Source organism: Peromyscus californicus, unplaced genomic scaffold (genome assembly GCF_007827085.1).
Source record: "Peromyscus californicus insignis strain IS unplaced genomic scaffold, ASM782708v3 Scaffold_4__1_contigs__length_199733344, whole genome shotgun sequence".
Lineage (NCBI taxonomy): Eukaryota > Metazoa > Chordata > Mammalia > Rodentia > Cricetidae > Peromyscus > Peromyscus californicus.
Genome location: NW_026294562.1, coordinates 196,673,538 through 196,684,939, shown reverse-complemented (window position 1 = coordinate 196,684,939; position 11,402 = coordinate 196,673,538). Strand labels below are relative to the sequence as shown.

At 35.2% G+C, this 11,402-nt stretch overlaps 1 protein-coding gene across 1 annotated transcript in view; it reads right to left on the bottom strand.

Annotated features, from left to right (window-relative positions):
- Window positions 1-2,226: 2,226 nt before the first annotated feature.
- Window positions 2,227-11,402, bottom strand: part of LOC128124322 (vomeronasal type-2 receptor 116-like) — a 51,315-nt gene continuing 42,139 nt past the window's right edge. The window contains exons 3-7 of the mRNA XM_052760470.1: window positions 9,670-9,961; window positions 8,509-9,315; window positions 7,462-7,680; window positions 5,824-5,947; window positions 2,227-3,155 (exon numbers count right to left, since the gene is read on the bottom strand). Of these exons, the coding sequence (XP_052616430.1) occupies window positions 2,227-3,155; window positions 5,824-5,947; window positions 7,462-7,680; window positions 8,509-9,315; window positions 9,670-9,961 (2,371 nt within the window). The remainder of the gene's footprint in view (window positions 3,156-5,823; window positions 5,948-7,461; window positions 7,681-8,508; window positions 9,316-9,669; window positions 9,962-11,402) is intronic.

The window sequence follows — 11,402 nt, the reverse complement described above, 5'->3', positions numbered from 1 at the left end:
ACTAGCTGAGATGATCCAGCCTGACAGACTACTCAAGCAAGGACTTGTGACAAGCCCTGAACTTTACTACTATCAGTGACTGGACAAATAATACAGGACTTGACAAGTAACTAAAAAATTTTCTTTTCAAGATTCCCTAAAGATATCTTCACCCCAGAAAGCAAAAAGAAAAAGAGAATATAGATATGAGATAGATCATCAAATCTACTCTGAGAAAAAAGATAAATAATAAGATAAATAGGTAGATCACTGAATCAACACTGAAAAGAAAAAGGAGAAGATATAAAAATGACAAAAGGTAGATTACTGAATCTATTATGAAAAGAAAAAATACTTCTAAAAAGGAATTACTTATTTTAAACAGAATGAGTAATGAAATATTTTGAGTTTCTCAAATGTTACTGGACTGGACATTGTTAATATATATATATATATACATATATACATACATATATATATATATATATATATATATATATAAAATGGAGTTTTTTATCTGAATCTGTCAAATGTTAATGGACTAGACATTGTTAATGTAATTCTTGACTGTATATATTGTATATACTTATTGATATAATTTGTCTTGTATTAGTTATAAGCTTCTTTTAATTTTAAACAAAAATGGGAAATGTGGTGGTATTGTATTCTCCAAAATATTGTGCACCTTAATAAATTTATCTGGGGTCAGAGAACAGACAGCCACTAGATACCGAGGCCAGAAAATAGTAGCACTCATTCCTTTAATCCTAGCATTCCAGAGGGAGAAATCCATCTGGGATCTCTGTGAGTTCCAGGCCACATTGGCAAGAGCCAGGCATAGTGACACATGCCTTTAATCCCAGGGAGTGAGCCTTTAATCCCAGGGAGTAATGGTAGAAGGCAGAAAGATATATAAGATGTGAGGACCAGGAACTAGAAGCATTTGGCCTGGTTAAGCATTTGGCTGGTTAAGCTTTCAGGCTACTAGCAGCAGTTCAGCTGAGAGCCATTGGGATGAGGACACAGAAGCATCCAGTCTGAGGAAACAACACCAGCTGAGAAGTTGGCCAGTTGAGGTTAGCTGTTGCTTGTTCTGGTTCTCTGATCTTCCAGTTCATCCCAATACCTGGATCAGGTTTGATTTTATTAATAAGATCTTTTAAGATTCCTGCTATATCTTTACTTAATATATTGTATGTATTTTTAGAAACTCATGATGAATTCTGGAGAAATGTAAAATAAAGTTGCACGTTGTAATGTATTCATGACTTCAGATGAAGAATACATACAATTCATGGAAAAGCAACAAATTGAAAGAAGCATTTAGACAAATGATGTGTAAATATCTAGATTTAAAGAGAAAGTGGGAGTATTCATGAAGACTTAAAACAGTTGGAACATGACATATGTCCTCAGAGGAAAAATAAGGAAGGGGTCCTCCATGTTATTAGACCTATTTACTTGTTCTGAGTGTCTGACATTTGACTTTGCGTAATATAATACTTACTAAGTTGACATTATAACTTAGCATGCAATATATTATTCAATGACTGATGAAGTATTATATTCACAAAAGCTTACATCCACATTTTGAAAATCCTGTATTCTTCAGTATAATCACTCAAACTTAAATGAAGCATGATAATTTACTAAAGGGCTTTGAGGTCTTAAGAAACAGATTGATGCCCTTGTATAAATCTGGTATATTGAAAGCTGAATATAAAATAAAATTATAATCTACATATTTTATCACAGAGATGGGAAGACATCATAATAATTTATTAGAATCCACTTTCAAAATTTAAAACAACATGTGATTAACACAACTGGATAAGAGAATATGCATGAAGCTCTTAAAAATTTTAATCAATAACATAAATATTAATAGTCTATGTTACATAATAATATGGTAGTGTGCTGTGAGTAGCCATCTTTAATCACAGAAGAGCAGAGGCAGATGTAGGCAAATCTCTATGAGTTCAAAATCACATGATATTCACAGACAGTTTCAGACAAGCCCAGATGTATACTGAGGTCCAGCTCATATGAAAATACAACCTGGATTTTAAGTATGGATAACTCCATTGGCTCCAGCATAAAGATGCTGTAATGCAATTGGTTAAACACATAACATCACAATGAATCAAACCTATAGTATAATGGTGTAGCACACATTTGCAATAGATATCAACTGGACTTCACCTTTAAAATTCATCACTTATCATAAGAACTATGTTTAATTGTGAACTAGGTTTTGAGAGTGTTATTCCTTCTAGAATATGGCCTATTCCTGATATGATGAATTGAGTTTTTATCTGGCCTTACTAAGATAATATAACACTTAGGGGCAAAAATGAAGCCAAGGAGGGCTGCACTAGAAGCCAAGATAGAAAAGACTTCCATAGCCAGCATGACCTTCCCCTTGGTGCTGTGGTAGACAGGGAGGAATGTGACCCAGACACAGAAGAACACCAGCATGCTGAATGATAGGAACTTGGCTTCATTGAATGTGTCTGGCAGATTCCGGGACAAGAAAGCCATAATGTAACTTCCAAGTGCCAAGGAGCAGAGGTATCCCAGTATACCATGGAATGCAAAATCTGAGCCTTTGTTACACACAAGGATGATATGTCCATGTTCAGCATGAGCATCTTTGTCAAGGTAGGGAGGAGAAGTTCCTAGCCAGATTCCACAGAGGACAAGGTGGACCAGAGTACATATGGGGATTATAAGGTTTGGAGCCTTTGATATTATTAACAACCTCACCACTTTATTTGGAAAAGTGACCTTGAAGGCAATAATCACAGTGATAGCTTTGGCCAACACAGTGGCAAGAGCCACAGTGAAAGCACCTCCAAATGTGATCTGCTGCAGGATACAGGTTGTGGTGTTGGGACGGCCAATGAAGAGCAAGGAACATAGGAAACAGACAGTGAGTGTGATAAGCAATGTGTAACTAAGGGTCCTATTATTTGCTTTGACAATTGGAGTGTCTCTGTGCTTCACAAAGAGTCCAAGAACCACAGTTGTGAGTACAGAGAAGCACAGAGCTATGGTTGTAAGAGACATCCCCAAGGGGTCCTCATGGTTGAGAAAACTCACAGCTTTCTTGAGACAGTGTTTCTTCTCTGTCTCTGCATAATGATTCTCTGGACACTTCATGCACTGATCCATACCTGATCGGAAATGAAGGAGAGATTTAATCCAAGATGAAGTTATCCCTTTTATTCTAAGCCATTTTTGTACTTTTGGACAGAACTGCTATGTACATCACTTTCCTTTTTTCTCAGGGACAAAGAAACACAAACTCTGTAGTGAAAACTTTCATCTTTATACCACCCAACTTCTTTATCTGATATTTCAGTTATTATTTATGTGAACTTATAAAGTGTGTTGATCCAAATTAGCCCTCTTTCCTTCTGCTCCATTCCTCACCTTCTCCCACTTTTACTTCCCAACTTAATGTGCTCTCTTGTCTCTTCTTTTTACATTTTAATACTCACTGAGTCTATTCAGTGATGCTAGTATTTTCACATTATAGGGGCAACAATTGGAATATGGGCAACATTTCAGAGTCCACACCCTTAAAGAAAAGTGATGTTCCTATTTTGGTAGTAGTTATCAATTACTAGTAGCTTCTCATACAACCCATCTTCTTTATAGTGATACAAATTAAATACACCTTTCACTTTTCTCTCTTATATACCTTCAAGCCTCTTGTGTTATTGGTGTATCCCTTTTGGAAGTCATTAGAATACTGAGTTGCAATACATAAGCCTACTGTATTCCTGATACCACATCGTAAGTCATATCCACATAATTAATTTGAATATTGCAAAAGAGGGAGTATGCTCTTGAAATTATTTTCATAAAATACTCTTCTTAAACATAGGATCTCAATTTTTTATAATTATAAAATGCTTCCTGTTTTCTAATTTTGACTCTTCTCTCTGGAAGCTTTAGTGAATAGGCATTGCTACATTGTTACAGTCTTGACTAATGCACTAGTGAACAGTCATCATTCCTATTGGACAAATGTCAGAACTATTGAAACAGTTTTAGGGTATGAAATAAAACAGTGTTATAATATTCTGCTCTTGAAAATTCATAAAATTCCTCTTATATTTGAAGTAAAAGATCAGTGATTTATGCATGCTGGATTTCTACTGTCATTTTTTCATATGTTTTTAAAAAGAAACTCATCACCTGATTTTCAATTTTATTTTGTTGACAAATTTTATTAACATGTTATTGAATTCACTTTAGTAGAATCAAACTTATTTCTATATATCTTGTAAATAATGTTTCCTTCAGCTATTGTGACACATTGTCATATCTGTTCTCAGGATCTACTTTCAAGGTATAACCTCAGGTTCTGTTATTTCTTTCTCTTTTATGTAGAGGTGTTTGTTTTGTTTTAGTTTTCTAAGTTTTAATGGGTGATGCATGTATAACTCCATTCCTTACTAAATGCACATGATACATGTAATAAAAACTACTATATATATATATATGTGTGTGTGTGTGTGTGTGTGTGTGTGTGTGTGTGTGTGTGTGTGTGTGTATGTGTGTGAATGTGCGCATGCATATTCACTAAAGGATTGTTTCTTTTGAATAACAGCTTGAGGGCACAGTCTTTTACATCTCAATGTGAGAAATCCATGAAAGAAGTTGAAGAAAGAATGTAAAAGTCAGAGGTCATAAAATACTTCAAGGGAATAGAAACTTCCAGACACAGCTGGGCAGTTGATTACATAAATTTGAGGTTTGATATCATGTGTATAACATGTGAAAGCTCAGGGCAGACCAAATATCATTATGTATGGAGAGTTGGCATAAAGTACTACACTTAACTGAGAAGCTATTTGACCTCATAGCTGCTATACGGGTAAGACACTTTAAACTTTAACAGTGTGGCAGTAGGTATTAGTCCATATTTCATCAGGGACCCCACTCGAAAGAGTATTTGGGTAGCAGAAACTGAATTCAATGAGTTTTTCTTAATTTGTTTTAACAAGAGAGAAAAGAAGTTAGGTAGGAAAGTGGAAGATTTGGGAGGGCATGAATATGATGAAAATATATAGTATAAATTCTCAAACAATAGAAAATATTTCAAAATTTCAAAATTGAAATAAACCTGGTCACAAATTTAATATCAGGTGTGAAAATACTAGTTTTTAAAGATTTTTCTTCCAGATGAAACATGCTGTGAATATGTTCAGGACATATTCTTCTAAATGGAGACTCTATATTCCATTGCAGCTCTTAGGTCTTGATACAACTCTCAGTAACAGACCCTTGGAACTGCTTTGAGGATATTGTTTTATATACTGTTTCTCAGAATTGGAGCATAAAAATGGACATAAATCTATTCATTAAGGAAATTTGAAATTTTAGTTATGCTGTGCCATCAATAATTTTACATTTGGGGATATCAAACACAAATTGCTAATTTTCTGTTCTTGCTGGGAAGAATGATTATTAAAATAACCTATCCTACATTTAGGTGAGTTCTAATCATTATTGAAATACAGTTAGAAAAACATCCAATTTGTGTACTTTATTACTATGTTTTAAATTATGTGGGGAAATAAAGCATATTGATTAGTATAATGAAAGGTCTTTCCTTCAGGAAACAATAGCTGAAGTTGATCATGAATGTAAATCAATTATAAATTTCAGTGCTTTCTTTGCACTATTTCAAGACATGGTGATGTACATTTTATATCCTAAATAATAGAAGAAATAAAATTGTCTGACTTCTCTCTGGATATTTTTCAGTTTTTAAAATAATGCATATTCCTGTCAAAATATGGAATCATTCCCAATAAGATTTCTGCTTACCTGTTTCGTTGGAAATCTCATTGTCTGGACAAGGAGTGCAATCGTAGCAGCAAACACTTTTGCCGGCTAGGGAAATTTTCCTGAATCCAGGTCCACAGTTCTCATGGCACACAGACTGAGGGATCTGAGAATTATGAGAGTAAAGTTAACAAATGCTCACGGTTTACTGAAACCCCTGAAATGACATTTTTTTAATATCAATTAATTAATTTGTCAGTTTTAATCCTATAAATATGGAAAGTGATTTTGAAAATCTGTGCCCTACACAAAATTGGTCTGAGAGTTATCACACAATTAGTTTGGAGCATAATGAGATAGGGACAGGTTTGATGCAAGGAGGACATAGAAGCCATGATCTAGAAAGGCAAGTGGTCCTTCCAGATGGACTTTGTCTCTGTGCTTGCTTCCTAATATGTTGAGACACTTTTATTTCCACCATGATTGTGAATCTTGCTAGTCAACTTGACAGAAGTTATAATCAGCATGCAAACAAATATTCCTGTGAGTATTCTTAAAGATAAATTTAAAGGGTTCACTCTAAAAGTGAGCATCACCATTCTATAGGCTGTTGTCTCAGAATTAAAAATGAGAAAAAGGTGATTAGTGGTATTTACTTTTTTCTATTGACTGAGGATATGATGTCATCAGGAACCTCATGCTCCTGGAGCAATAAATTTCCAAAGATAAGGGCTGAATGCTCATACTGTCAACCAAAAGAAACGCTTGCTTAGGTTACATTGGTATGTATGTATCTTCAGTAGCAGAAGAGGAGATAACACACATACATGTATGCTATAGTATTTCAATTCAAGGGGTGGATAAAGGAAATGATAACTATTTATCTTTGTAATTTTAAACATGGAATCAAGATGAACTATTCAAATTTTAGATACAGTGAAGGAATTCTAATAGAGACATTGTGTATTGGTTTGAATGAAAAGTGGCAATTATAAACACAGATATGTGACTATATATTTTCTCAATGGTGGTGCTATCTTGAGAGTTATTGCAACTTTAAGAGTCACAGACTTATTGGCAGAATTATTTCAGTGGTTGTGGGTTTTGAAAATTTATGACCCTCACCTAATTCCAGTTTTCACTCTCTGATTCCAGTTGCGGACGGAGATATTTTGTTTCAGGTTCTTGCCCATCTCTCTACCAGTGCCACACACTGACATGCCTCCTGACAGTGAAAGACTCATGTACCTCCAGAACTATAAATGAGATAAACTCTTTTTTCCAAAAGTCACTTCTGGAGATTGTATTTGATCATAGCAAGAAAATATAACTTATTCAGTTTTCTGTTGTGAATTTAGAGATTTTCTACATCAGAATGTTCTGTGAGACCTTATGAGGATTGCATATACCAATTATCTGGTGCACTTAATTTGTATCAACTTGACAATATTTAACCAACCCATGCATCACTGAATATTAGCAGACATTTATAGCTAAAACTGTCCTTTTTTAAGAATCAGGGGATGATAAAGCATTGTCTTCTAGTAGTTATTTTTTCTCTTTCTCTACTGGGAATTTTATAGTACTGGGATTTAATTTCAAAAGTAGAAGTTGTTATACTGGGGGATATATTTGTATTATTATGATAAGTTTAATGCATTGAGATAATATATAACCCACCTCTGAATATCTTTCTGGCCACTGTATCATCTGCTCAGATAAAGTCAACTGTTGACTCTGGGGACCATTGGGCAAAAAATTTCCTACTTTCACTTTTAGTCCAATACCCTTTGGAAAATTCCAAAAGTTGAGAATATCATACTTATCATCATCTAACTTCTGTTTCCATTCTAGAGCCATGTTGGCTCCCTCATGTATATTCCTCAAGAAAGGATGAAGCTGAAATGATGCAAGAAGAATATGTTTTAAAGTAGATATGAAGATTCGACCACCAAAGGATTATAGAATAACTCTCAATGTTCATAATCTGTGGTGTAGGACACGATATTAATGTAGGTATCATTGAAGGTCAGCAATGGTTACCCAAATTAATGGGATACAATTTTACTACTGAGGAACAGTCAGCCTCAAGAAAATCTTTTGTACGAACTTAGAAATGGAATCGGTGAGTTTTGATTGAAGCAAATCTCAATTTCTTTAAAAGAAAGCTATACCCATTTACACACAGGGTGTATTCTAAAGTTCTGAGAGTAAAATGTGGGTACTTATTACTAAATAGTAGTTAAAAGAAATCATTTATGTACTAGTAACTTGGGATAATGAGCTTTCATGGTTTCACTGAGAAAATTCTTAGGTTTCTGGTGTAATCATTACAATGAAAAAATTGTTCAGCTATTTGTGACACAATTTTTATATTCATTAAAATCATTTCCTATTTGCCACTAGCTCCTTATTCCTCAGCAACATCAACAGAAAGATCTGTACTGACCTGGAAGATAGGATAACACATGAAGAATCTCCTGTGGATGAATACACACAGACAGACAGACAGACAGACAGACACACACACACACACACACACACACACACAAGTACATATATATATATATATTTTTATATATGTATATATATGTATATATATGTATATATATACATATGCATATACTATATGCGAAATACTGAAATATGTAATACCTAGTTTGGTGCCTCTGAAAACTCTCAAAATATCACATTGTTGATTATCTAATAGAACAAAAGGGATATTACCTGCCAGGGTAAGAACACCATTTTTTGCCCATTTCTAAATGGTTGCATCTGTGCTTGCTGAAGACTCATCTCATGGAGACTGTGGGCCACAATATAAACAGCCTTATATGTATTGTAGCTGTCTGCATTCATTGCCATGTCAAAAATATGTTTAGGCAGCAATTCCAAGGAAGCATTGGGGTGGCAGTTCTCCAAAAGATGACAATCCAGCTCTGAAAATGAGCACTTGAAGAACAAAAACCACAATTTAGGAAGGTAATTGTCTTCTGGGTATTTATAAGGATTAACTGTTTGGATAAAATTTTTAAATTCAGCCACCTGCTCATGGTGTTGTGAAAAAATGAGACTTCCATGGAATGAATCCAGCAAGAAATAATCAGCGATATTAGTAACATCACATTGAGAAGTCATGACCCAGACTTTCCTTGTCAAAATATGTTGCCCTAGATTTCGCATTAAACCTTGTAGTGAATCATTGTCACCATAAATGATGATAATATTGGCCAATGATTCCTGGATGATACCAAGAGTTTTCCAGTATTTGTCAGGAAATGAAGCTCCGGAGCTTTGCATCATTTCAACAAAAGCTGTGCAGACTTGATTTTTCTCCATCTTTTCTCTTATATCTGATAGAAACTGTGCTCCTCTGTGGTCATCTGGGACAAGCAGACCAACCCAGGTCCAGCCAAAATGAAGCATCAGAGAGACCATGGCAAGAGACAGAGATGTGCCTTTGGGGGCCATCTGGTAGAGAGAAGTAAACTGACCTCGGTCACTGAAGATAGGATCAAAAGGACCAACAGTGAGCTGAAGAGAAAAAAATTGGGAACAAGAGAAAGAACAATGGCATTATGCACAATCCTTGTTCTGCAGAAACAAATTGAAATGGTCAGCATAAGAATGATTCATCCTGATTTTAAAGGCAAATTTCTGTGAGTGAATTTTTCAGACAATTACTGTGCTATTTTCTATTTTTAATAATCCTCCTTGTCTACTTCATTCTCCCCTTTCTTTTCCAAGTGGCTGAAATAGAGGTCCATCTCCAATTGTCTGGACAGTTGTCATTGATAGCTAACTAATGCAAATATACCTTTTTACCTTTGGACACACCTGAAACTTCAGCAAAGGAGATCTGGCTACTTTTCCCACACAACGCCTCACCTGTGGAAAATTGAAGAGCTGAAGCAGTGTCCCAATATGGGCAGATTTTGCCCATGATGGTCCTGTTAGTGCAGCAGCTGACTTTCTCTCCTTTACACAGTTATAATTACAGTAGGGATTTTTCAGGTCTGTGAGCCAAATAAGGGGATTCATAAGAATGCTTCTCTCACTGTATGGGACATTATAGAAATCAAATCCCAGAGATATGTTGGGTAAAAGATGAGGGTTCCTGTTGATCTCCTCAATGGCAAATACCAGGGACAGAACCAACTGGTATATTTTAAAATTATATCTGCATAAATTGAATAAAAACACACCTGAAGAAATTATAGACCACACCAAGCTGCAGATTTTTTGCAGTAGATTTCTAGTTCAAATATTAGTGTTTATATAAAATTCACATTTAAAACTTCCCACTAAATGAATGAGTTCAACTGCCTATGTTACTTGGTTACGATGATATAAGATCCTGTAGGTATGACCCACATAATTGGCTGTCCCATGACAGTTCATTGTACTTTCTATTGTATTTGGTACACTAAAAAATTTGCCCATGAATTTAAAACGTGTTCCTTACAAAATACTTTATTTCCTACTGCATTGTTCTTTGATGTTTGTCTTCTACATAGGAAAACAAATAATCCTCCACTAAGACACTCGGCTTTCCAAGATAATATCATAATCAAGAACACTGCTGAGTTAGTGTGACTCATTTTTATACATATTTGTGACATATTGACAACATTATTTTGTGTGAGTTTATATTACTTTTGTATCATTTGTATGTGTGCTTGTGTGTATGTGTGTGTGTGTGTTTGTGCATGTGTGCGCATGCCACTTTATGTGAAAATGTTTGAATTTTAGATGTTGTGAGTTCAAGACAGAGGAAAACCTCTACAGGCAGTTCTGGCTTTACTTTTCCTTTTTAACAGAGTGCCTATTGTTTCCGTTGCATATGCCTGGATATCTACATTGCAAACTTCAAGGCTTCTCAGGTATAAGTTTCCTCTCCTCCACATGATCCCTAGATTACAAATGTTCACTCAAGAATTTTCTGTGGATCTGAACTCAGGGAATCTCACTTGCAACTGAAGCATTTTTACCTTCTGTGATATTCCTTATTTTAGTGCCAATGTCTGAAATTTAGAAAAATGGGTTTAGTAGGAAAATAGTTTATAAAAGGACCATTGGGGGACTGTGACAAGAGTTACAGTCCTTGGGCTACAGAATGTCATCTTAAAAAGCCAAATTTGTAGATGGCTACCTCTCTTGGCTACAAGCTGAAGATGGAAAAAGAGACTCTCTCAACAGGATTGTTGTCATCCTTCAGATTCCAACTACAAAGACTAAGGGACAGATTCCAGAATTCCTAGGTGCAGCAGGGTATTTCAGCCCCTAGATACCAGTGATTGTGGAAACAGCAATGCCTCTGTACATAAGCACAGAGTAGAAAAAATAAGCCCCTAATCTTGATTGAGACTAAATGAAAGACATTCAAGGCTTTAAAAATATCTCTGAATTTGGCTCCAGCCCTAGAACTTCCAGATGTCTCAAAACCCTTTCATTGTCAGTCCATCACAGAAAAGACAAAGGGAGTTTTACCCAAATGTTGGAACCATGGAAATTCCCTGTGATACATCAGTCCAAATGATTGGAACCTGTAGTCACAGGATGACCTGTCTGTCAAATATGTGTGGAGAGCACTGCTAGCTTAATAAAAGAATGCAATCAAG